This window comes from Corvus cornix, chromosome 2, assembly GCF_000738735.6.
Source record: "Corvus cornix cornix isolate S_Up_H32 chromosome 2, ASM73873v5, whole genome shotgun sequence".
Classification (NCBI taxonomy): Eukaryota; Metazoa; Chordata; class Aves; order Passeriformes; family Corvidae; genus Corvus; species Corvus cornix.
Genome location: NC_046333.1, coordinates 55,730,275 through 55,756,282, shown reverse-complemented (window position 1 = coordinate 55,756,282; position 26,008 = coordinate 55,730,275). Strand labels below are relative to the sequence as shown.

The window sequence follows — 26,008 nt, the reverse complement described above, 5'->3', positions numbered from 1 at the left end:
GTGTATTCAGTCCCAAATAAGTCTCACTGGAATAAAGTGTTGTGAGCCTGTCCTTTGTAACACTGAAGAGAGAAAACCTCTAGTTTCTTCTGAGTCTTGACCAAAATACTTATAGTACAGAAGCTTCTATTTTGTTCAGGTTAGCATCATTTCTAAAATAATTATTATACTGCTGATACCAAATAATATTCTTACCAATAAAGCTGCCATTACAGGTCCATGAACAATATAAAGCAAGTATGTGTCAACACTCATCCAGCAGCTGGAGAAGAAATACAACATTAACATTTATTTTTGACTTGAATAAAATTTGCTACACAGTTAAATAATGCTAAGTTCCTTCAAAAACAGACATGCTACTCACTTATCATTGAAGTATCTGGCTCTTGCAACTGCATGAATGGATGCTGGCACCAAAGGGAACCCTGAAATGATTAAAGTTATGGATCAGTCTTGGTATTTGTTTAGCTTGAATTTCATGTGTCTCACACACTAAAAAGTCTCTTGTTCACAAAATGTATGAAATCACGTTTCAGGGAAGAACTGTTAGTCCGTCACACTCAGACCCTGGCAGCACCTCAGTGGTGAGATGCAAAAGGGATTAACATTCAAGACAGGCCAAAAGGAGAAGAAAAGCCCACAGACCATGCTCTCCTTGAATGTCTCAAAGCTGCTGCCAGGCTCCCCTGCGTTGCTGTGGCTTGTGTAGGGAAGGGTGTGAGCAGGCAGTGTGGGAAGGCTGTAGGGATCATTCTGTTCTCAGAGCAGTATTCCCTCAGGAAACCGGGGACACTTGTTAAAATCATGTAAATAACTGTTGAGCAAGAGAGAGGTACACTGACTTGCATGCCAGATTATGGAGCAATGAAAAACAGAGTGAAGAGTTTCTCTTTTGGAGCCAATGGCATGAGAAAGTGTTTGGAGCCAGGAGGTTTTTGGGGGATGGGGATTTGTGATATCTCCTGTAGGTTCCCAGCCTTTGTGCAGCCAAGCCCACTCCATGCAGCTTTATCTCTGCAGGGAGAGGAGCTGTGAATACCATAAATTCACACATCCTGACTTATTTGTGACACCTCAGAGGAGGCTTTGACGGGGAGCTGATGGGAGTAAATTTGCACTGGGCTTGGCAACGTGCCATGCTTAACAAAGTGGAAAGCTCAGATTCTTGTTTCCAGCCTGACACTGAGAATGACAGTCTGGTCCACTCCTGTTCGTTTCCCTTCAGCTTGCTTAACTGCCATGTCCCTCTCTGACAGGTTAGAAACCTGGAACTGGGGAGCCTGCACCACAGTGCTGACCCCAGTTTGTACTGCCTTGCGCATACAGAGAGCTGGACATGATCTACTGCCTTGTCTGCCCTGTGCAGAGAGCTTGGTGCACACCTTTGGTGCTACTGCTGCCTGTTCCCTATAAACCATGGACCTTTCTACTGAGCTTTGGATATTCTATAATTGTAAATGAAAACGTGTGAAAATATCCTGTCAATACCATGATTAATCACAGAGGGAAGAACACAGCTCCTGGTTTTTTCATGTTAGTGATTTTATAAAAATGTTTAGAAGAGATGGAGGATCCTTAGTCACATTGTGGGGAGTGAGAATAAGGTCCAAAAATACATAAATAGGGCACTCTTATGTCTCCAGGTATCTTTAAGCAATAGGTGCTTACTCTACTGCAAAAAAAAAAGTTCTTGCAATTTACCTTGAGAGGACAATGCAGCTGTGGGAGAATAAACTGGATTGCCTTCTCCTTTATATGGTTTTAGAAAATGATGACTTGGCCTCTGTCTGAAGAATGCCTTTTTTGGTTGATGATGCACAGCAAAACAAAAAAAAGCTCAGAATAAAAAAGAAAGGAGCTTATGACCTCAGGGTGAGCTGATGGGGTTGACAGCTTGAAAACATAGTTTTGATGGGGAAATGGAGCAAGTCTGGGTCAGTTTCATTAAAAGATTGAAATGCAATTTTTAAGGGGCCTTTCTGTTACAGCAAAAATGCTTCAGCTGAAAACTGTGGCCTGAAGTATTTGCAAGTAGAGCATGCCACATGATGCAAAAAGAGCTTTTTTCTTCTGTTAAATGCATTAGCCTAGGATATTTGGCTCAACAAACTCAAAAGCAAATCTCAAGACTGCAATGGAAAGTCTTCATTAGCCAGTTACAGGCTAAGAAGCTCATGACTCTCTATGGCTCAGATTTCCAGCTGCAGGCTGGATGGGCTCTTCTAGGGCTAAATGTTGCTCTTCTCTTGTAAAGGGCCAAAAGGCAAAGAGTTACTGAAGTGGATCATCAAGGACTATGCGGTCATGGTGACAGGTACCACTACGGAGTCCCATCTCCACATGGTGAGCAGTGAATAACACAGGGCAGGTGTTACCCCAGCTGTCCCAGGAACAGATATATCCCTTTAGGTCATGCCAGGTCCTTTACAGCACAAACTAGCAACTAGGTCAGTATTCCCAGTACAACTTGGAAGGCACTCAGCTCCAGCACTGTCCAAATTAATGATTCCCTTTTCACCTTTATTTGGGTGAAGCTGCCTGAAGCAGCCAGAACGGACTATATTGTTGCACACAGTTGATACTGTTTTATTGTCCTGCCTGACGGTGATTTCCTGACCCAGTGAAACAATAACAAACAAGAAATGACATCCCCAGCAGCAGTTCCCAGAGAAGGGGTGAACTGACGGCATCAGCCTTGAAATACATCTGCCCTCGTCAGATTCCATTCAGTCACCTCAAACCTTTTGTAGATGTTTTTATATTTGCTCAGATTTTAATTTTCTTTATAAAGCTATTTTACAAATGTCATTAGTGATTTTTCCAAATAAAATAAGCCAGATCTTCTTGCATAGGGATTAGCAATAGCAATAAATAACGAGTAACTCTATCTTGTACGTTTGCCTTGATGTCTTGAATTGTAATTCAGAGCACAGACTGCCCTGGTTCCTTTGGAGAAGCATATCTCTCTCCACTGATTAACACTGCTGGATGTTTAAAGTTAGACTGTGTTACTACTCCTTCTGGAATCAGTGGAATTACACTGATTCATGCAGACTTAAGGGGTCACCAGATAGCCCTAACTGGACCATTTTGCTATTAATAATATTTCTACTACAGTTAGGAGGTGCTAACCATTACCTTTTTTTTTTTGTGGAAGTATTCACATAGTTTCGTTAAAAAGGCTGCAGACACCATTGTCAAGAGTTATGCTCATTTAAAATAACTTTTTCCTTCTCAAGTTATCAGGGCCCTATTACCATAGCCACTACCCTCTTCATTTTTTGGGCAGTGCTGCAGATACAGATGTGTGTCTTATCAGGTAACTTCACTGAATTACCCACCACGCTGCTGGTGTCATTCTCAGCACTACTACAGCTGGCTTGTAAACTTTCATTGCAGGCTGGATGCCACAGTTGCATTAAATTGCACTGCCTAAATTGAATGTCACGAGAAAAGAAAATGTCTATGACCATATTCCTCTTGCAAATTGGATATGGAGGGACACATTTTGGGAAGCCTTGTTCTGCAAGACATGAAAATGGAAAAAGCTTTGTCTGGAAGCAAACGTTTAAAATGATTCTTCACATCAGGCTACTGTTTCAGAGCCCTATGAGACTTTTTATATTCAAATATTCTGAGCAATGAGATTTTTGTGATAACACAGTTCCTCTCTCCAAGAGGACTCAGCTATTTGGATTGATGAAGTCCAGAAACTTTAACTTGATTTAGAACTCTTCAGGAAGGTTGTCTTCATTTAAGAGCTGATAATGTCCCACATACTTTTAATTCCAAAAGCATGACAGGTGTCTCTCTTCTTAGAAAAGATGCCATTCTCATTAGAAAAAAGAGTGCATGCTGGTGTTGTCATTAAAAAACCCCAAAAATCCCAACAAAACCAACCAAAGACAAATTCTTACATGCCTGGAGACGGCTGTCTGGCACTACAATCTATATAAACTAGAAAATCATGCTAATTTTCTTGGTATCTAATGTAGGTATCCAGAGAGCACTAAGCCTTGTATCATAAAAGAAAAATAAATTACCAGACTTTAAAATGAAAATCCAAATAGGGGATAACTTTGCTGTTACTGCCTATTTAGGATCAACTATTGGATGCCTAATTTGTGTTTGAAGATAGTGTTTTAAGTTTTTTCAGAACATGTAGAATTGGGTCATTTTCCTCTGATCTAATTACTTAATTATCTGATTATCTGTTAATCTAATCTAAAAATTCCTATTTTTTCTTGGTTTAAGCAATAGGGCTATGTTTCTGTTTTCCTGCTGTAAATGAAATAATCTTGAAAAAGTACAACTTCACCAAAAAGGATAGCAAATATAGAATAAATTGTATCTGCTTCAGACAGGGATTGCAAGAACATCCCTATGTGCAGTGGGCCAATGGATAAAGGTCCATCATTTGCTGCTTTGCTGCGCCAGTGGTTTCAAGACATGGGAACTGCCTTACCAGAAATTGGAATGAGGCCAGAGATTCATGGTTGCCAAATTGGAAAAAAGCTCTTGATATTGATTTTCTGTCAACACTGATGTGGACTGGATTTACAACAGTGATTTAAATGTAAAAGAAACTTAATTGTAATATACTGGTTATATTTATATGGTCTTCTATTGGACCAGACAGTCCAAAGGAAAAATATCTGCTGCTGCTACCCATTAAAAAAGCAAGGGGTCCCTTAGTGAAAACAGAAGAGTTTGCAAATCTGGAGATGAAGAACCAGACCTAGTCATCGTTCCTTGGGCAATATGCACGTGACCACATGCAGTTTGCATCCATTGTGCACAAATTTGTAACCACTCTCATAGAACATCATTGAGATTTGCTTTTTGACACCTGTATGTTTCTCTGAAATGCTTTAGAGATCTCTTGTCTCTTGTTGGACAAAAACAGTCCTGACAGCAAAGCCATTATCTATGCAGTAGGCAAAATCAAATTTTTTCCTCTAAAACAACATATGCTAAAATATATCTGATACTGGATTCACTTCCAGAGAAATTCTGGTTCCTCTTTTCATATGCTGTGTTTGCTTCACTTTGTGAGACATAGATATTGATCCTTCCTCTTGATTCCAGGAAAATTATACTTTCTAGGTACTGTCACGCATTCCTGTTTTTGCATATAAGTGACAAAAATAAACAACTTTTTTTAGACAAGAGATATATTTGAATAGAAACATATTTTCTCCCATAGCTTTTCTTAATAGAACATAAGCATTTCTTTCTGCAAATCCCAAGATGCAGCAAATAAAAAATACGCTTCTTTCTGTTTTTTGTAAGTCTCTAAGCCTGTGCAACTATATGCACTCAAATTTAGGATCCAATAACTCAATCTTAAGCTGTGATCTAGTGATATAAACTAGATCATAAGTGCTATATAAGTGCTAGAAGAATTTAAACATCTGAAAGTATTGACCCTCTTGCTACAAATGGTGACATACATACCCCAGCCCAAGAGGTAATACCAGTGCAAACGCTGTTCCTCAGCAAACACTGCCACCACGATCAGCGTGTGAAGATAAATGCCTTCACAGAGCATCCAGAAGTAGTTGCAGCCCAGCATGTACTGATGAAAGAATTGCAGCACTTTGCAGCTTACCTGTCAGATAAATGAGAGAAAGTCATACACTTGACCAGCATTTTGCATTTAAGTAGGCAATGACAAATGTTACTAGTATGCTATAAGAAAGCAAAGGGGAACAAAAATTCCCAGGTCTTCTGTTTTTTGGGGCTTTTTTTCAGCACCCACCAGTGAGAGGGATTTTCAACTTTTATAAAAGGTGAATTAAAGGAAGAGCCCTCACAATGTAGAACAGAATTATGATAAGAGCACTCCAAAAGGTACCACAAAATAAAAAAATTCCTTCAAAAGTCAGTAATCTGATGGTTTCTTTAGAACTGAAACAAGCAACTTGTTCTACAGGTCAAAGGAGGGCTGTGAAAAAGACAATAAGATCGAGCTCCAATTTGGGTGATTTCCTTTTGACCAAACTTAGAAAAGTTTTTTTTCAGGTCTGTCTTCTAAGCCAGAGTCATTTATGCTTTAAACAGCCCCCAGCTCTGAAGTAATTCCTTTGGAAAGGGCAAGTTTTGGTGTCAGCAGAGATTCTTTTTGTAGGGTACCAGGGATACTGTCTTTGCTGCTTTGTGAGGTGAGAGCTTTGCTCTATTTTTATGAACTAACAAACTGACACGTGGAGCTAAATGGAGCTGGTGAAGTGGTTCCCATGCATGGTTCAGACGAGGCTGCAGACTTAGACCTTGACAAGGGATTGTGTCTTCAAATTTCTGGGAAGCAGTGGGCAGATGATGGAGGGAAGCATGTTGTGTCCACTACTGGAGCGCCAGCTGGTGACGGATAGTGCTGCTGCTCTTCTGAATGGTTCTCATGTCCATTTGCTTTCTTAGGGAGGGCAGTGAGGTCCTGTACGTGGACTTCCTTGCCACCACCACCCAGGAGGGCCAGGAGGAGTGGGCAGGCATTGCTGTGCTGACACAGACCCACCGCTTCTGAGGAACATCGCATGCTACCTGGAAACCTGAGGTCACAGCAGTGATGGCAAACTAACAGTCATCATCTGTGGCCAAAGGTAAATACTCTTTTCCCTTAACTTCTGAAGATGTTTTCCAAGCTGACTACCTCGGCTCCACAAGATGTTATTAACATTCACTTGTCTCTTTCAAGAGACGTTTCAGCAGTTCAGCAGACAGGGGACTGCATGTTCTGCATCTGTCTGGACCGCCCCTCTGGATCAGAAAAGCTTCTTAGCCATCCAGTCCACCAACTTCAGTTGCTGAAAAACATTCCCAATTACCTGAACATGTGTATTAACTCTTTTTCAATATTTACAGTGCAGCTTGGTGTTCATGAAAATATAGGTTTATTGATAGGTTAGGATATAGGATTCTGACAAGATTAGTGCAAAGAACTGATTTTTATTTTCTGGTAATTCATTTTTTCTGCTCACCACATAAGACAGAACAGACTGTTCTTTCTTCCACACTGTACCTGAACAGTTCTTAAAAATGTGTCCAAAAAGGGTTGTATACTGAAACCAACCCAACCAACCACCACCACAACCACCAAAACAAGTGAAAAGGGAAGATATATTTGCTCCTTCTTCTGTGGGCAAAAGTATTCATTAAGGCTCTTATATCATGGACTGTTTTTCACAGGTCTGGGTCAATATGTTTCCTTCCTTGTTCCCTTGCCCATGTTCAGTGCAGCCTCCTAGCTGGTGGCTTACCTTTCTCTGTTCTCCCCTTATGGATCACCCATACCTGCAAGGACTGCCTTGCCTGACAGGCAGTTTCCTCAGTCTGCACACAGATTCAGGTGGCACCCTCCCTGGCATCAGCCAGCCACCCTGGCCTCTAAAATGTAAGCAAACTTCCTGAGCCATCACAGCAGTTTTCCGTGTCTGAGATTTGGGCTGGTCCAGCAACATGTCCCTTGTGGAGGTCTCCTGTCCCTTGCAGGAGGAGCTGCAGGTCAGGGGGGCCACCTGAGGGCTCGAGGCATCATTTTCCTGGTGGCTTCAGTGCGAGTGACTCAGAGCGCCTGCATGTCACACACAGGCTGGTCCTGCTCCTGCCAGGGCCAAATTGTCCCAGTGCTCCATCCAGTCACCTGGGCTCTAGGAACAACTTTGCCTGCAGCTTGGCAGGTGGAGGGGAGCTGAGCACAGATGGTGAGTTCTGCAATAAAATCCATGATACTTCTCAAACCTGTCATTTTGACTTAATGCTTTCCCTGTTTCAACTGAAAGGAAGGTTACTGTGGATGATCCTTGCTTCTCTTTGCCAGCTGTATGCACTGCTCACCAACCCTCTGAGCAGACACTGACTGAACATACCTTCCACAAGAACCAAGTCAGTCTTTGCTGGAACTTTTATCTGTAGCTCAAAGAAATGCACACATAGAAACACATTCCCTGACAGCTGCAGAGCTGAGCTCCATTTGCTTCATTTCCCAACATTTCTTTCTTCCGTGTACCCCCCATCTGAACTATGACTTTTGGCTTTAAAAATGAAATCTTTTACTTATCCTTTGGAGCAATGGGCATGCAGACAACACATGACTCTTGAGGACTGTAATCACTTCTGATGTAATAAGTTAAAGAAGTAAGAAAACCCTTGGCAAAGAATAAAGGACTGGTGTGACAAGTACTTTGATACACATCACATTAATTTAAGAATTTATGTGCCAAAGTTATTATAAGGAGTTTAAGCACAACAGTGTGTTGAGATAAATTATGTTAAATTCATATTATTCAAAGGGAAAAAAGAATCAGTCTTTGCTTTGCATGAGCTAACAAATGCAGCCTGTTTCAGCTGGGGCTAAGTGATGCAATGGAAGTATTTTCCTACTATAAAGAAACTGTTTTTCTAAGGTCGGAGCAAGAAAAAGAGATGACCCTTTTACTGATAAGAATTGGATTGGTACAAATAAAATATGACAAATGTAACCAACACCTTGGTGTACATTAGTCTTAACTGAGAAAATTGCAAAAATAGTAAGTTTTATATATTGTTTATTCTTACAGAAACAAGTAAAATAAAACAGCAAGATGATACAGAAGCAAATCTTCCACCTGCTTACTGCTTGATAACTGATTGTTTTCCTTACTGTAATTTATAAATCTGTACTGTAATATATAAAGACTGATACCTATAATTTATAAAGACTGATATTTTTACTATAAGGGTGGTGAGGCACTGGAACAGGTTGCCCAGAGATGTTGTAGACTCCTTGTTCCTGGGAGTGTTCAAGACCATGTTGGATGGGGCTCTGAGTAGCCTGGTCTAAGAGAAGGTGTCCGTGCTCACGGCAGGGCTGTTGGAACTAGATGATCTTTAAGGTCCCTTCCAACCAAACCATTCCATGATTCTACAGTTTTATGACTGCTAACTTTGAGATAAAAACATGTGTAGGGAGTTTGTTTTCTGCTGAAGACAAAAGTTTTATTGTAAGTTCTTTGAGGCAGAGGCTCTGTTCTGTCGTGTCTTGTACAATAAGCAGCACAGTCAAACCCAGGAAAGGACTATTGCAGCACCTTCACACTCTGAAGCAGAGTTAAAAGTCATGAGCTTTTCAGTCTGAAGGTGTGCAGGTGACTGAGCTAGTGGGTTTTAACTCATGAGCAGCACAGGCTGAGACGAAACAGCAGGTCCTTTCTAGTGCAGCCCCATTACTGTTGCGCCGGTTGGTGTGCCTGTCTCCTGAGCAAAGGAATAAACAAATGCTCCTCTTTTTGAGAGTCTGGAAGCAGATAGCACTGTCCTGCACAAGTTGGTGGCTATAGCAAGGGGAAGTGTGAAAAAATTATCAGGAAAAAATTACCAGCCCTCGAAGTCAGGTAACCACCTGAGAAAGCAGCTCCTTTTGTGCTTCTGGAAGGATGTCCTAGAATGAACTTTTTTTTGGCAGAATGCAATGTAGAAAAGAAACTCAACCTGCAAGCAAAGAGGCTGCTTCTGGCCATGTGTTTGCATTGCATTGATGGACACAGAAGATGAGAAAGGTTCTTTACAGATCTGCAGGACAGTACCCAAGAAGAAAGATCTCCATTTTTGCTAGTTCTCCTTCCTCATAAAAACACCCTGCAATGACCTTAAATTGTGGCCTAACTACTCAGGGGCTAGAGGGGTCAATAGAAATACAGCCAGTCATATTCTTCTCACTTGCAAATCTTGCAGAGAGTTATGGAACTCTTGTAAACACCACAGCTGCAGTATGCAACATAAGCACTTCAAAAGGATTCTGGAACGTTTCCCAGAGGAGAAATAAAACAATTTACTCTCCTTTTACAAGAAAGAGCTAGAAACGGTGTCTGTGATGTTTTGCAGGATATATTGGCATACTGTAAACACAGTTAATGTTCCAGTCCTGCCAAAGGAGTCCCAAAGGTCCATCTGCCTATGCAGGACCCTGCAATTGCACAATAATGTAATTGGCATAGTGCTCTCCTCAGCTAATCTCATCAGCAGCCTCTCATCATATGTGCTTGTCATTTCTCTCTTAAGGCTCTCCTTGGTTATTGGTTAATAGTTTATGGACAGCAAACTGCACCATTAATTACCATCTTTACTCATCACGGCAATTCAAGACAAAACTCTTCAACTACATAAACCCCAGAAGTTCACTTTCAATAGTAACAAAATGTAATATGAAATAAACCTGCTAATTGTTTGAGGAGGTTGTCCTAGTAATTCAGCCAGAGCAAAAGGCCTGACTCTGTTTTGGCATAGTAAAGTCGTACAGATTCCCATGCGTGCTCATTTCTGCGGTGCTTTCCTTGGTAAAGGAACTCAGGTTGGCAGGTTGGGAGGTCTGTGTTTTACACCAGTCCTTGTCAACCCCAGAGAGCCTGCCCTATGGAAAGCAAGTGTGGGAAAGCCCCTCAGCATGCATAATGAAATGTGTCTTCTCCAGTGCTCTCTGTCCATTGAAATGCCCCCGACTGACATTTCAAATAAATTGCTGAGAAAAGGCCAGTCAAGGTTATCGATTTTAAACCAAGCCAGCTATATGAGCCTTCACTACAGCTGTGCACTTTGTTTAAAGGGAAATAAACGTATTTGACCTTACCATTCTAGTTCCTCTTCACCTCTGGGAAACCTCACCAGTGCATGGCAGCAAAGGACCCCCTCCAAGAGGTTCCTGCTTGCCATGGAGGCCAGACATGATTTATTCAAATTCAGCTTGAAGGCAATACAGTATATTCTCAAACATTCTAAACTTAGCATTTTAAAGGAGTATCTTCAAGTTTGATTAGTGCTCTGACATTAAACATTGTGTTTTGTTTTTTTTTTTTCTGATTATTAGAACACTGTTCTATGAAAATATTCTTAAATTCCGAGTATCCATATGCTACACAAACAAGCAATAAAAGGATGTTCCAAAGCAGGACAGTGCTAAGTATTGCAGCTGTAAATCACTATCAGAACATCACACCATTATACAATGTATCTGGAATGAGTCATCCATTAAGCTGTGTTCTAGTCAGAAACCTGGCATACTGGGGCTTGGAAGAAGATTAATGCTTTAATATACTTTTAAACAATTTACAGAACGAAATGTACAGAGCTGCTCAGAGGGCTCCTAGGTTTTGTGTTACAAGAAAGCAAAATATGATATTAAACAATAGAGGATATTCTTAATAGCATGTGTGTCCATGTCTATGCTATAGCAAAGCAGCCAGCCCAGATTTACACATTCAGGACAGTAATTAATACAGCTACATCTGCACATACTTGAGTCCTGGCTGCTGTAGCAGTAGTTCTCCCTGGACTGCAGCTTTGAGCTCTGCAGAGCCCGAGGGGTTATTGTGGCATATCTGGCACTGCCTCAGTGTGCAGAAGCCACTGGCTCCTCACCTGCAGGATGCACCATGGCAAGTGTGATGCAGGGTGTGAGGCAAAGCAAAACAGCCTCATCATTCCCAAGGGGTTTTATCAGCCTGGTTTCTGAGTGGTGTTGCCACTTGCCAGAGGGAAGCAGCTTTTCAGGGAGTCATTGTAGATGTGAGCCTGAGTGATGGAGGAGAGCAAAGAGGGAGAGAAAACAAGGGTTTCGTAAAAAATAACACAAAATGGTGTGACCTGCTCTTCATTTGGACAGGATCTGCTGCCACCTTCTCACCGTGGAGGGAGGTAATTGCCGATAAAAATCCCGCTATTCCAGGCACTGGTCCTCCACCATCACACCAGGAGGAAGAGCCATCAGGCACAGGAGGATAGGACAAGGCAGAGGTTACTCAAGTCTATATCCAGGCATAGCCAGGGTAGTTTAAGTTTACATGAAATATATCTAACTGCCATGTGTACCTACCTTATGTTTGAGGTGCAAGATCTAGACCTCCAAAAGGATTTCCTGGGAACTAGGTACACATATAGCTTTGATGACATGGATATATCCACTCCACGATTCAGTTAAATGCTCCAAGAGTTTTCTAATGATATGACCGGGATTTGAGATACTAAATATAGACACCCAATCTGTCTCTCCAGTAATCAAAAGATAACAAGAGAGGTGATGGAGATTATAGTAAAAATTACCTCATCCTAAAGGATATATCTTAAATAAGCCAGATGGATAGCTCCCTGAATGTAACTTTGTCTATCTTTAGCATGGGATGACTAGGTCAGCTGTATGTGTCTGCAAAACAGGTGTGCAAATGTAAGACGTGTCTGACCTTAAATGTTTATGAGTGTTTTAATTCTCCAGATGTACTCAGACGCTGTTCCAGTGTCTTTCCCAGGGTAACCTGCTGCTAGGTAGAGCTACCAGCCCTTCAAAGGATGTTGGGCCAAGGGGACGCCAGAGAATTCTGAAGTCAGTCGGTTGGGCGTATGCAAGTATAAGCTCAGAGGTGAAATGGTGAGCAAAGGAGCTCAGTTATCCAAACAACTGGCCTATTATTGGCCAATAGCTCATTCTGCCAACTAAATTTAAAGGTCATGTACATAACTAACCCAAGCCTCTTGATTTTTAACTCCTGCTGGAAGTCATTACTGTTTCTTCTTCCATACCCTTATTTCACATGTTTGGCTGTCATCTGTAAAGGCACTTTGATATTCTTTCATTTTTTTTCTCTTCTGATTCAGGCTACTTCTAGTCTTAGATACTTTCAAGAAGCACAGGGTAGCAGGATCATGGCTGAAAATGGGCAATACCTCTGGTCTGCACAGCAGTCATTGAAGGGCATGTCTGATTTCATAGTATAGGTGTGCAGCATGATGTAGCCTCTGGAGAGGAATGGGCACTCTGCATTTAATTCACCTGGCCTGATTTAGCCACCTGCTTTAGAGTGAGGTAAGTGGTCTCTTGGACTGAGACGCAGTTGCCTCCACAGGAAGCACTGCCATTTAATCAGACAAATCCCAGTGAGGAAAATATCTGTGGCAGCATGGTATCAGGGAGAATACCGTGGTTTGGAAATATTATGGTACTGTCCTTCTGAGGGTAATTCCTTTACAAAGAATTCATGTTTTGAAAAATTTTGAAAAATCTTTTTGGGCAATTCATACTCAAATTTCTCGCATTTCAGTTAGACCCTTTCAAAGATACGGCAAGGAAAACTTGGAGAGACACCTTGGGAAAATGATGGGAATTACTGCTCTGCTTCATGCCATTTAGACACTGAGAGGTCTGTCTTAAATGAATCCAGGTATTCTTTAAGCCTGAAAATTTGTGAGAATTTATTGAATATGTCTGGTTCTGAATTCACACCCTGCCTTACTCTGCACTAATCTCACTGAACTTGGTAGGAGGGGAAAGACTTGATCTTTCCTAGGATGGAGGAAGAGATTCTGATTTACATCTGTATTACCACAGTGTTTGCTAGTGCAACCCAGTGATTTCAGTGAGAGTGAAACTGGCACAGCACAGTCCTGGTGCTGGTCATGAGCCATGAGCTTACTGTTGGCAAAAACTTCATTTGCAAATGATTCACCGGCATAAAACAAATTCCGACTCTGAAAGGTGAACACATGTTCCTGAATCAAAGTGACAGTCAGTCCTTGCCTCCATGGAAGGTCACACAGCTCTCTGCTCATAGGCATAGGACTCTGTCAGTGATTCCACACTGGTTGTGCCTGGGTGCCAGAGCTGGACAGTAGGATATCCTATGCCTGTGCATCCTGTACAGTACTGCTCCATTTTCCTCACCCCTGCAGCTTAGAAGGACTGGACAGGTCTGGTAAGGGAGAGTCTAGACAGAAAATACTGTTAGGCAAAGAATTACACCCTGAGAAGTGTGATTCTGCTGATACGAGAGGAGTGCAATGGCAGCACTGTCCTCTCCTTATATCAGTTTTCCTTTATGGATGGGGGCATAGACAGAGTAGGAATTTCCTTTCCCTGTCACCTCCTGTGGTCACCCCTCCGTACACACATGAACATCAGGAACTGTGCTTGCTTGCACCTCACAGGCTCAGCCACCCCAACTGTGAACCTCAGAAATGTGATAATGGTGCTTTGTTCAATTCAGAAATTCTTCTTAGAGGGGACAACTTCTCTCAAACTCTCAATATTAGTGCCAAATCTTCATGTTCTCACTCTCATTCTATTGATTTCACAATTGCCCAGGCTCTGTGTCACCTCTTTGTGGCTAAATCGGCTGCTGAGGCTCCTACAACTAATCTAATGGAAGCGGGATGGAGGAGGAGATGTACTAAGATAAAAGATTTCAGAGATGCTTTGAGAGCCACAGGAAAGTTCTGGAAATAGTCACATTAAAAAAAAAGTCCAATTATTTAAGAAAAATGGCACCTCTTGAAGCTCTACCCCAAGTATAATACGTGAAACCACTCAGAAGATCGAAGTGTCCCTTTCCTTTGTGGATTTCCACCTTTGCTGTTTCCACCTTTGCTGCTCTATGAGGGGGACTGCTGAGGCAACTAAGGAAGATAAGTCACATGGAGCAGTAGTTTTGCCATTTATCTTCACTGGTATTATCTATGACCACCACGTTTGATAAAAATATGTTTTAAACCCCCCAGGCTCTGCCAGGCTAGATCAGCAGGAGCTGAAAGCAAGAAGAGACGAGAAGGTAGCATTGGTATGGCAAAAACCCCTAAAAGTGACACTCTTTCTGAAATGCTGCAAATCTCCTTTGTTTTCTTGTCTTACATTGTCTCTCTATTCCTTTAGGAACATGGGGAATACCAATACTGGAACCCCTGGAACCCCATAAATCACAGTAACAGTGCTTTATGCACTCCTCATCTGCCCACACAGCTCAATGTTTTATTTCTACTGTTTTGCTGTAACTGTGATAGGGAGGAAAACCTAACACAATTGGGCAGTCACAGTTTTCACTTGAATTTTTAATGGAGACATTATTTGTAGTGTTCTAGTGTCCATGAGAAAGCTAGGTTTTTTAATATTGCTACTACCATGGCCTTGCTTTAAAAATTTTAATGTTAGCGGGCACCAGCCTTTGTGCTCTCTTGCTCTAACTAGTAATGCTGAATGGGAAGGGTCTTACTGGTTAGAAGGCTTGCTTGTTCCAGGAGGTGGGTTTTGGGCAGTTCAGATAACAAAGTGCCCCTTGTTCATCATCCCACCTCATACGCACAGCGTCAGCAACCTTAGTGAAACGCTTGCAAAGGGAAAGGGACTGCGTGCTCCTGCCAGAGACACAGAGTGCACGTTGCACCATCAGCTAGAGTGGTAAAATAGCTCAAGATCTTTAAAATATATCTACATCTACACAAGGAGGGAAAAACAGCCTCCATCCTCTCACCCCCGTGTTCAAGAGCTAAGTTAGTTACAGATGCTGCCAGGAGGAAAAGAAATCACTCTGTGTGTAATTAAACAGGGATTGCTTTGGGTTCTTCCTTACCAGCTCTGCTACTGAACCCATCCATATAAGAGGGTGTACAGATTGTTTATACAGTAAGGCCTAAAGGAGCTGTGTGGAAATGAGATGGGACTTGACAGTGAGATTGGAGTGTTCCTGAATAGATGCTGTGTCCTTACTCTCTGACATAACATGGCCAAGCATGAGACCCCACACAGGGCTCCTAGGAACTACAAGTGGAGGACTGGCCCTTGCCATGGCCTCTATAAAACTGCAATTGAAATATAAACTTCCACACCATACAATGACAGAAGCAAGGGTGAAATTACTACATAAAATGTGAAGAGGCTACAGAAGAACCCGCAGAAAGAAGAGAACAGATATCTCTAGTAGAACAGGAAAGTGAACAAAATACAGTAAAATCTCTAAAAGCTTTTGTGGAAGAGGTTCTAATTACTGAGACATTACAAATTGGTGACCAAACTTAGCCTCCCCTAAAAGCATATTTATATTGGTGCTCATGGAGCTGATGAATTTGCTCAGTTTCTCATTGGCAGAGCTGCCCCTTCAGGCATTAACTGTAGCTTCCCTTTACCCCCATCAATACTGAGTATTAAAATTACTAGTCTTGTGGAATACAGAAAATGAAAAAACCAGATCTGATGAGTAAGATTATATTGAGGGATTTGGCAGCAAGAGTTTTATTTATATTTCTGGAGGTTTTCATGGAAAACATGAAATGCTGTCCACAGATCACCCTTCTACTGTGGGTCAGTCTCATTTAGGAAGGTGATGGATGATATGTCTTCCTATAAACACTGTTCCAGTAAGAGCATAATTTCTAATTCAGATACAATCAAAATTTTCAGTATATGTAAATAAGTGTTTATTCACGTGTCCTGTTTATTTTTGTTTAAATATCTTTGAACCTCGTCCATTGCTTCTTCATTTCTTGTATGGCCACCTGGACTAGGATCTTTCTTTTCCATGATTTCAGATCCAGATAAATCCAACAGAAAGAGAGAGAGAAAGAGAGAGAGAAAATTGTATAACCAGAAAACATGAAGTAAATAAGCAAATTAAGATTATCATAAAAGCGGCTTGACTTACCATTTTACATGAGCAGAATGATCATCAAAGGATTTAACTCTTAGCAGCAGTGTGAGTAAGGATGTGATACAGACTCTCCTCATGTAAATGATGCTTTGGATTGTCTCACATCGTTTCTCCCTGGGTCACAGGGAGAATGGGGGTGTCTTGGTGTTAGGAAAGAATTTCCTCTCTTGATCCTCCTGACTTTTCTCCTTGTTATTTAACAGATCATTCTTTCTTCCTTCAAAATTATGTGGATTTGTTGATATCCTCATAAATTATGCATCACTGGAAGTATTTTCCAATGACATTTCATAATTAAAATCAATTGTGAAACTTTAGGTAGAAAAAAAAAAAGGCAGGAACTATTGGGGTGGAAACACATTTATTATTTTTCAGAATAAATACCACCAACTTCATCTCTGTATATGGCTGTTACCTGAGTGGTATCTGTGATTGCTTGAAATTCAATCTACACACTTCAATATTTCTGTATGTGCTAAAGGTGACAGCCATATATACATGAGCCTGTGAAGCTCCAAAGATGCACATGTGGAAAGTGGATAAATGCAGCGAACTACCAGAAGTCAGAAGCAGTAATCTTCAAATGGACTTATTAAAACAGAGGGTGCAGTAGGAGTAGAAAAAACCCAAGCTGTAAAACTGTCATTTACTCTGTTAATACGCATCAGCATAAAAATGTTATGGGAATTTTTTGTATATTTTTTTAACATTTTAAACATAAATCCCTAAAGTCTTCATATACTCACATAGAGATTTTCTGTACTTTCATCATGTGTTAAAAATGTGCTCCTGTCTGTTCATTTTCTTTTCCCAATCACAAACTTGTAAGTTTATTATGTTACTAAGGTAGCAGGGTACACTTTCTAGTAACGTTGGGAGACTTTGAACAGATTAACAGGTCACCTCACCTCCTTTTTATTCTTTTTTGGTTTTTTGGAAGGGACGTCTAGAACGTGAGGCAGCGAGTGTACTCTCGTGCCATACTTGATGGTGGAACAAAAATGAAAGACGCAAGATGTTTTGGCCTTGTTCGTCTTCTATAGACAGCCTTTCACTGCTGTGTCAAAGAGCAAATCTGGTTTGGAAGAAGAAATTACAAAACAGAGGCTTTGCTCATCAAAACATCTGCTTAGCCAATAGCTGGAGCCAGTTTTGTTAACAGGACATCAGCTGGGTCATTTCCATGACTATACTGAGCATTTAGGCTCCTCTTCATTTTCTGACCAGAGGCCTGAGAGCTATGCGCAGTACATGAACCTCTGTACCACTTTGGGCTCCATGGCCTCCAAAGGTAACCACCAGTGTCATTTTTATACTCTGTGCCATAGCATTAGAGGTTGGGGTTTTCATCAGGTGATGTTCAGTGGGCTGGTACCTGTTCTGTGGCTACATGGCTCTATGGGAGCTCCTGAGAGCTTTGTCATTGGTGTCAAGATTTCACTTCAAATAAAGATCAGGCCAAAAGGCACTAGATACAGTTTTTTAAAGAAATCTTATAACACAAGACTCCTTCCCATGTCCTCAAATTTTAGTTTAAACCATTTCAGATAGTTTATTTGTGCTGTCAGAAAGAATCATTCTTAACCCTGAGGTAATGATTTTACTTCAATTTAGGTGCCTGATACCATCTGCCAGATTTTTATCTTCAAATATCAAGTGAATTTTCATTGCATCTCTTGCACAGGCTATGTACGTATTATGCTATGCAATGAGGAGAAACAAAATGTGTGATTTTAAAATTATTCTTCTGCTCTCCTATTTTTTAATCTCCAGATGGTCCCTGAGGCTGGTGATGTCTTCTTTAGGCTATATATTTTCTGCTTTAATTAACTTAATCAGCACACATTTGAGAGACACACATGTGATCAGATAATATCAGGTGCTAATATTTAATTGCTTTCATGAAATTAGAAGCAGATAAATGGTTGAATCATAATTGAACGATCTTATTAGGCTACAAGGTGATCAGTGTTAAAATGAAACTTGAGATTACCACGTTTGCATTAATTTCACATTGGTTGGGGCTGCTGTTAGGACTGAGCACAATGTGATTGCTGGGTTAGGGAGCAAGATCAGAGCTGGATGAGATCTGCCGTACATATTTATCAGCTGAGGCAATGGCACAATTTGTATCACTCCATAAGAGCAGTGAAGGAAACTAATTCTTTGATTTGCCACCTCCCAAGTTAAAAAATGCAGCAAATAGACCTTTTTGTGTGTTACACTGAAATAAGCTGTCTCTCTCTCCACCCTGTCCCTCCCCAGTGTGTGTGCTTGTGAAGAAGGACAGGCATCTACCACCTCAGGGGCTTTGCTGGGAATCATCAGGTGCTTGTGGCCGGGAGCAGTGGAGGTCTGACGCATAGTTGTATGGATGGGCTGGCTGGAACGAGTCTGGGGCTTGTACAAGATTCAAAGAGTTTTATTGCTTGGTAACAGAACTGAGCAAGGTTGAGTGAAATTCTCAGAATCTGCACCCTCTGTGTGTGTTTTCCCAGATAGCTATCATTAGCTGCTGAATGGGAATTCTTGTTTCATTGGCCATAGTAATTTTACTTGGGTGTTAAGATGGAGAGAAGTCATGCAGTACTTACAGGATCCCTTTTTACAAGGCCCGGGTTAGGGACAACAGCAATGAGGTGGGCAATTGTAAACATGGAGTTCAGCACATAGGAAAAAAACAAATTCTTATGCAGTGTTATCCTTTGACAGCTGAGGCTCCTGAAAAATATACAACACATGTTGTAAATTAGTGTTTTTCTTCTGATGTCACTTTAACAAGCTCTTTCTGGCAACAGTCTCTCAAGAATGTCTTTTGGCAAGGCATAATTGGAAAATACATGCCTTGCATTGCAGCCATAACCTCTGAAAAATTTTTGGGTTTGTTTTTACACCTGTTTAGCACCACATGCTTTTTAAACCATGCTGTAAAGACCTATCCAGCTACATTCTTAGCTCTTGATGCCTTTCTTTATTTCATGGTAATTGAGATATTTAGTGGTGAAGCAGAACCCTGAGAATTATTGGATGCGCATGATACAAGTAATGAATATCAGGAATACAGCTTTCTTTATAAGTAACTGTTCCCTGGAGACTCAATTTCTCAAATACTCAGATGAAAATTATTTTCTACTTCAGGATTAGTAGTGAGACAGGATGGGAATTTGGGCAGGAATCTCCTTAAATTACAGGGGGATTTGGGTTGGTATCCTGCATATTTCTAACTCCAGCTGAGATTCTAAAGCAGCGGAGGTTGTTTTCCTGCTCAAAAGGAGAAGAAATCTCTTGAAATGACTGGTTTTGGGGAGGGTAGGATTTATGCTATTGTGGGTGGCAGTTTCACAAGAGAAGTTTTCAGAATTCTTGTGAAACCAAATCACGACTACAGTTTCTGACCCAAACCATCTTCCCCATTTCTAATTCATGCCCAAATCCTCATGTCACCTCCTCATACATCTCTGAGGCAGAGAAAAAAGCCCCTGCAGCACTCCATGCCCTGGAGCATAGCAACAGGCTGACAGAAGGTGTCTGCAGAAAGGGCCTCATGGAGCTGTTAGATAATGCTGTGATGTCCAGTGATCACTGAGAGCAAGAAGGCAAAACTGCTAGGTAAAGAACAGCCAAGAAATACTGCCGTCTTGGTGGGGTAAGCTCAGCACTAGGAGTCTTTTGCAGTCTGGAATGGAGCACAGGCTGTGGCTTTCTGTTCCTCTGCATGTGGAGGCCATTGCAGAATGCATTGTCTTCAATAAGAGAGAGCTAATCTAGCCAGTTGAATCCTTTTCTGCTTATTTTGCTTGCTTGCTTGCTTGACTTATTTCCCTTCTTTAGCTCTTTGGTCACCTGCCATTTATTCTTTGTTTTCTTACACCTACTTTCCGAGTCATTGCACAGAATTCTTCCTTTAGCTTGAGCTCATCTTTCTGGTTATGGTTATCACCATCCAGCAATGCTTATCACTTCTTTTCACCTTCTTATTTATCAAGGCACCTTCTTTGGTTCAGGGTGTCCTTGAGATGCAGATCCTGGTGTCTAGGAATGAGAGTATCTCTGTACACTTGCCCTGAACTTATAGTCTTCTTTTAGCATCAGCTATTGGCAAATATTGAGCACCAGATACAGGGCTGGGTTCATGAACTTCCAGTTTGATTCACTGTAGGACAGGGTATTGGAGAAAATGGACCATTCTTTGGAGCTATTTTTGCTACACTATGTACCTGTGCTTACCCCACCTCTATTTGTCCCCATCACAAATCTAGTCTGACATTCCTTTTCTGCTCCTAAGCTCTGGTGATATTTATTCAGTCCTGAGTCTTCCTTTCTCCCCATGCTCCATCACAATACTTTGCCTATGCTACTTAACCCCACTGTTCTTGGGACACTATGACATCCTTATCACTCTCTGTCTTTCTTTTGCAGCCCTGGGAACAGGACTGGTGTGACATCAATGCTGTTCCCAAGAAATAAAAATTTCTGTATTACCAGGAACAGTCTCTTCAGCTCCTGGCCAAAGAAGTGCAGACACTTTTCTTTTCAGCTGCCTTTCTATGTGGTTTCTGGTACAGAGAGTCTTTAGTGATGATCTCAGCCAGGTACATGTCTCTCAACTCCCATTCCTGTCCTCTCTAATAGCTCTGCTTGACTTTTGGCAGTCTTATTAATCTATAAAATTGGACTGTCCCTCACTGCATGTTGCCTTTTTCTGCTGTCCAGCCTCCTTTATCTGCCTGCCTTCCCCTCTTAGTTTTACTCTCTCCTCCTTTTCCCTCAGTGTTCCCCATCTTTTTTCCTTGATTCCGGATTTCATGTTAAAGATCCACCTGTACCATTCAGCATGTATTTCCATACCCTCACTCTCTAATTTGACCTTCATTTTCTCATTTTTGAGTACTGAGAATACTGAATTTCACCCCTAGCCACTTCTTTTCCTCTCCTACCCTGTTGTTTAGTTTTCAAATTATTTTCATGCTTTGTGCCATGTTCTCCCTTGCACCTGAGGAACCCCCCCCCAAAATTTCACAAATTATCCTTCCATCCATTACCCTTCAACTCCTTTTAAAAGCCTTGGCAGCAATTAGACTGCAGGTGCATTCATAACACACCATCTATTATTTTGGCAAATCTAGATTTGTTGTACTCCCCATCTGGATTTATGCAAATGTCTTTGTTTTAATAATTCAATTGGAGTGATTTGGAGCTAGGAGTACCTCTTTTCTTTTGTGTTTTATTAAATAAGATAATGGGGTCTCAGTCTGCAATTATAGGAATACTGAAATAATGTGACGATGCATGTAGCTGTTAGACACTCTACTCTGTGAATACTTTCTCCTGTTATGAGTTTGCAGTGCTTAGTGATGCTCACCACTACTGATTTATTATTCCATTCTGAATGTACTGCAGCATCTGTGATGCCAGATCATTATGGATCCTGATACCCAAAACTGAACTGAAAATAAATCTCTGCTAGCAAAAACTTATATGTGGGAAACTGCAATCCCTCCAAGCTGCCTCTAAAGTCAAAGGCTATTATACAGTCCTGAAATCATCTCTTGCTATGTGATAGACTGTCTGACTGACAGCTTCCCTTCAGCTGAAGGTCAAATAATCTATTGCTGTCATAGCGAGATGATAGAAAACAAGTGAAGGTAACATGAGCCCTGCTCCCACACAGCTTCATTCTCACTTTCCTATGATTGTAGTTTGGTTTCCTCTTTTTCCTCCCATTATGAAGCACTTTGGTTTAATTCCTTTCTCTCTTCTCCCTGTAACCTTTGTGTCATGGCTTAGTCATGGAAGGGGAAGGAGAAGTGGAGGAGGAAAGAGAGGAAGAGGTGTGTTACTGTCTGGAAGGCTGCTGCAAAGACCAGTCTTTCAGTGTGGCCTAGGACCACTCAAGATCATGCGCTGTCCGTGACTCAGAGCTCAGAGTGAGTCAGACAGGCTGACCCTGACTCGCTTGCTGCAAGGAGTCACCTTTCTGATCCATTTAGCATACATAATTTGACCAGATCCCGTCTTTACTGTCCCAAAGAACTCAAACCAGGGTATGGGGTTCAAAATCAGATTAAATTGTGCTCTTTCAAGTCTTCTCAAAGCTTTACTGTGGCTATGGTTTTGTACTGTTTATCTACTTAGATGGGAAGGGAATTCATCAGTCCATTGGGCAGAGTTTCTAGCTATCTCTGCATCTGATTAAGATGTGTTATCACAAGCACTCATCAAATTGCCTCTTTGGAAATTACCAGAATTCACGTCCTGTATTTTGGATCCACCTATTTGGAGTTTGCAATCTTACTTGCAAACTATTTGGAGTTTGCAATCTATAATCTATGAAAAGTCCAACCATTTTGTTTTCCTGTGTTTCCTAGTCTTATTCTTGGTGGTGGTGATGTTGGGTGCTTGATCTTTTACTACTCTTCCCGTTTGACAGTTGAGGCAGAGGCATCTAACTGAGAGCAGACAGGTTCACTAAAGAACAAGACTGAAATTCTCTAGTGAAGTTGCCATACATTAGCTGTAGTGCTTTCAGTGAATATCAGTTTAGTCTCCCTTAAAATTCTGATACAGCACATCACTGTTTTTCCTTTTAATGAGGGTAATAGGCCGCACACTAATGCCAAATTCATTCTTAGGGCAGAGTCCTGTAAGCACCTACTCAGATTAATAGCTCAATCTTTCAGTCTCAGATGCAAGTAGCCTTGTTCTTCAGGAGCTGGGAGCTCTCAGCCACTGCCCCATACAGTCACTGTGCCTGGCAGGCTCTGGACATGCTCTTCAAGGAACATAAGGCAATAGGTAAATGAAAGGCCTTACTGCATCCCTAGTTGCATCATTTCCCCATGGGCTGCGCTTTCACACCAGTCCTGACAACATAATAACATGGTCTTGGTTACACACCACTGGGAGAGGTCCCAATAGTGAGAGGAGCCTGTGCTCAGACTTCTTTATCAGGATTATATAAAAAGACACTCAGAAGAGGGGTTTCTCACTGCCATGATGCCTTTCAAGATTTTCTTTGGTTGAGATGCCTCAGGGAAAGAAGAGAGAGTGTAAGAAACACTTACTTGAAATAGAAGAAAATTGCCAAGGAAATCAACAGGGATGTAATAGACAAAGCATGGCCAACGATTGCCATATAATAAAGTATGAACGCCATCTGCAATTTAACAAAAAGAAAAGGCAAGCATGAGCAATTTGCAGGCACTTGGTTTGTTTTCTCATTAAGGAACAACCTACAAAAGCAACCTCCTATTTATATTTTTTTCTTTCATTCTTTTTCTATATATTTTGAATATCAGCAATCTCTTAAATAGCATGACTCATGGTCTAAAGATAAAGTGTTTCTTACATATGTAGATCTGTTCCTGATGTACTGAAGTAACTGGTGATATCCCTGCTCACACCATGTCACTAACATTCCCAAGCTCTAGGAGAGTGCAGCAGACTTAATACATTCAGATTTTCGGTACACCCATGACAAGTTTTCACATATATGCAAAAAATTGTTAAATAATAATAATAATTTAATAAAAAAATGTTCAATAAAATAGGTTACTGCAGGATTAGCGGAAAACTTTTATGGGTTGAAAGCAGCTTAAGCAACAAGGATCGAAAGCTTAATGGTCACTTTTGGAGATGAGTCAGTAGTTAACTGCCTTCAGGACTTGTATTAGGGCTCAGGTTTTTTCAGTGTATTCATCAATTCATGATGCAGAGAAACTTCTAAATTTCCAGGTGATACTTAGGTCTTCCAGACAATAGTGAGGCACTTACAGAGATCCTCATTTAACTGAGAGGACAAGAAGATGCCGTATGAGCTTTAATACAAAAAAAAGTGGGCTGATAGACCTAGGACAAGTGATCTAAATCTTGTCTGCACAATGCTTAACTTAGAACTGGAAACCAAACTCAGGACCGGGATCTTGGAGTCATCCAGGCCGGTTCTCTGAATCATTGGCTCACCGTGTAATGATAGCAAAAAAGCCAGCAAAATGCTGATTATGACCAAAAAAGGCACTGAGGGTAGAACATCAACATATGTTTGAAATTTACACCACAAGCCTTAAATGCACGTGTGCTTCTGGTCTCCATACCCTATGGGCATAGCAGAGCAAGGAAAGGTGCAAAGAAGGCAACTAAAAGAGGTGAGGCTGGGTTTCTGTGGGTGAAAAAGCTGGGATTCTCCTCTTTGGAGAGGAGAAATCAGAGGGGGCTTATGACCAAGGTCTTCAGAGTCATGGGAGCAGCAGATGTGGTGAGCATTATCAACTCCCACCACACAAGAACAGCACACCCAGAGACACATTCTGGTTCACATTAATGTGAGCCTCGGTACTGGGCAACTCAATGGTCTGACAGTGTCGTGAATCCAGTGCCCATGGACAGATAACTGGGCTTTCAACTGTGACTTGTGGCAGTGAAATCTAAGAGAGGCTGATCCACATTTTTTATGCCAGTTGTAAAATAAAATTGCAGGACAGCACCTGAACTTCAGAACGTTGAGGTATTTAAATGTCACACTTTGGTGTCAGCCAAGCTCTTAAGCATCAGCCATCTGTCAGAGGAGTGCAGGAGGCTAAATGTCATGCCAGGCTTCACCACTGCCTCTTTTCTTAAAGCAAGGACATAGTAGCAGCCTGTGCTGCAAAAAAGACTGGAAGTCTTAGTTTCTCTGCTGGGTTTATTTTCTTCTCAGCTCTACTTCATCCTTTTTTTTTTTTTTTTTTTTTTTTTTTTTGCTATGCATGAGCAATTTTCCATTTCTCAGTGATTAGATGAATTCCTTTTTGTAGCCTGAAGTTTTGACACCCACATCTTTTCGGTGTTACCAAGTAATTCTAAACTTTCACTCGAGAACAAATACAAACACAATTCAGAAAGCAAAGTCATTCCCCTTAGTAAAGTTGCACATCTTGTATAATTTGGTCTCGAGACATTTTACAGCTTTCAAATAAACTTCTGCATTCATTAACCTAGGTGGTGGTGGCCTGATCCAGATTTAAACCAAAGTCACATTTACACTGATCAGGCCATGTAGAAGAGGTGTGATCTGAGTATAAATACCATTCACCAAGTTATGGAAAACTATGCATATTAATTGAAAATACCCTAGGTCTTCTAGTTTTCCTTCATGAAGACTAACCACTGCATTGCTAATGAGCACAAATGCTTGATAACTTGTTCTGAGAGCACCAGCAACCCCAGGCAGGACAGACCTGAGTGTGGAGAAGATGAGACGACTTTCTCCAATACAGAGTAGTGGGAGACGTTTACCTGTGTACGTGATATTTCTTCCACTTCGTACTACATGGTTGCTGTGTTTTTTCATGACATTAAAGGGATATTTTCTTAAAGCCTGAATTTAATTTGCAGATGACTTGTTCAAAAAGATTTTTTTCTGCCTATCTATTACACAACCTATAGCCTGAAAGAGCTAAAAGTAGGAAAAGCCTTGAGACAGCTACATGCAAATTTATGTGCACCCTGGAGGATTCTTGGTTATTCAATCTATCTAACTTTCAGTTTTCAACTGCCAAATTAACTGTGTATTTGGGACTCAGCCACTGCTTTTT

At 41.2% G+C, this 26,008-nt stretch overlaps 1 protein-coding gene across 1 annotated transcript in view; it reads right to left on the bottom strand.

Moving 5' to 3' along the window:
• The window catches only part of CALCR (calcitonin receptor), a 156,303-nt gene that overhangs the window by 19,353 nt on the left and 110,942 nt on the right, over positions 1-26,008 (bottom strand). The window contains exons 6-10 of the mRNA XM_039549564.1: positions 23,501-23,592; positions 19,031-19,157; positions 5,458-5,611; positions 365-425; positions 196-262 (exon numbers count right to left, since the gene is read on the bottom strand). Coding sequence (XP_039405498.1) covers positions 196-262; positions 365-425; positions 5,458-5,611; positions 19,031-19,157; positions 23,501-23,592 — 501 coding nt within the window. The remainder of the gene's footprint in view (positions 1-195; positions 263-364; positions 426-5,457; positions 5,612-19,030; positions 19,158-23,500; positions 23,593-26,008) is intronic.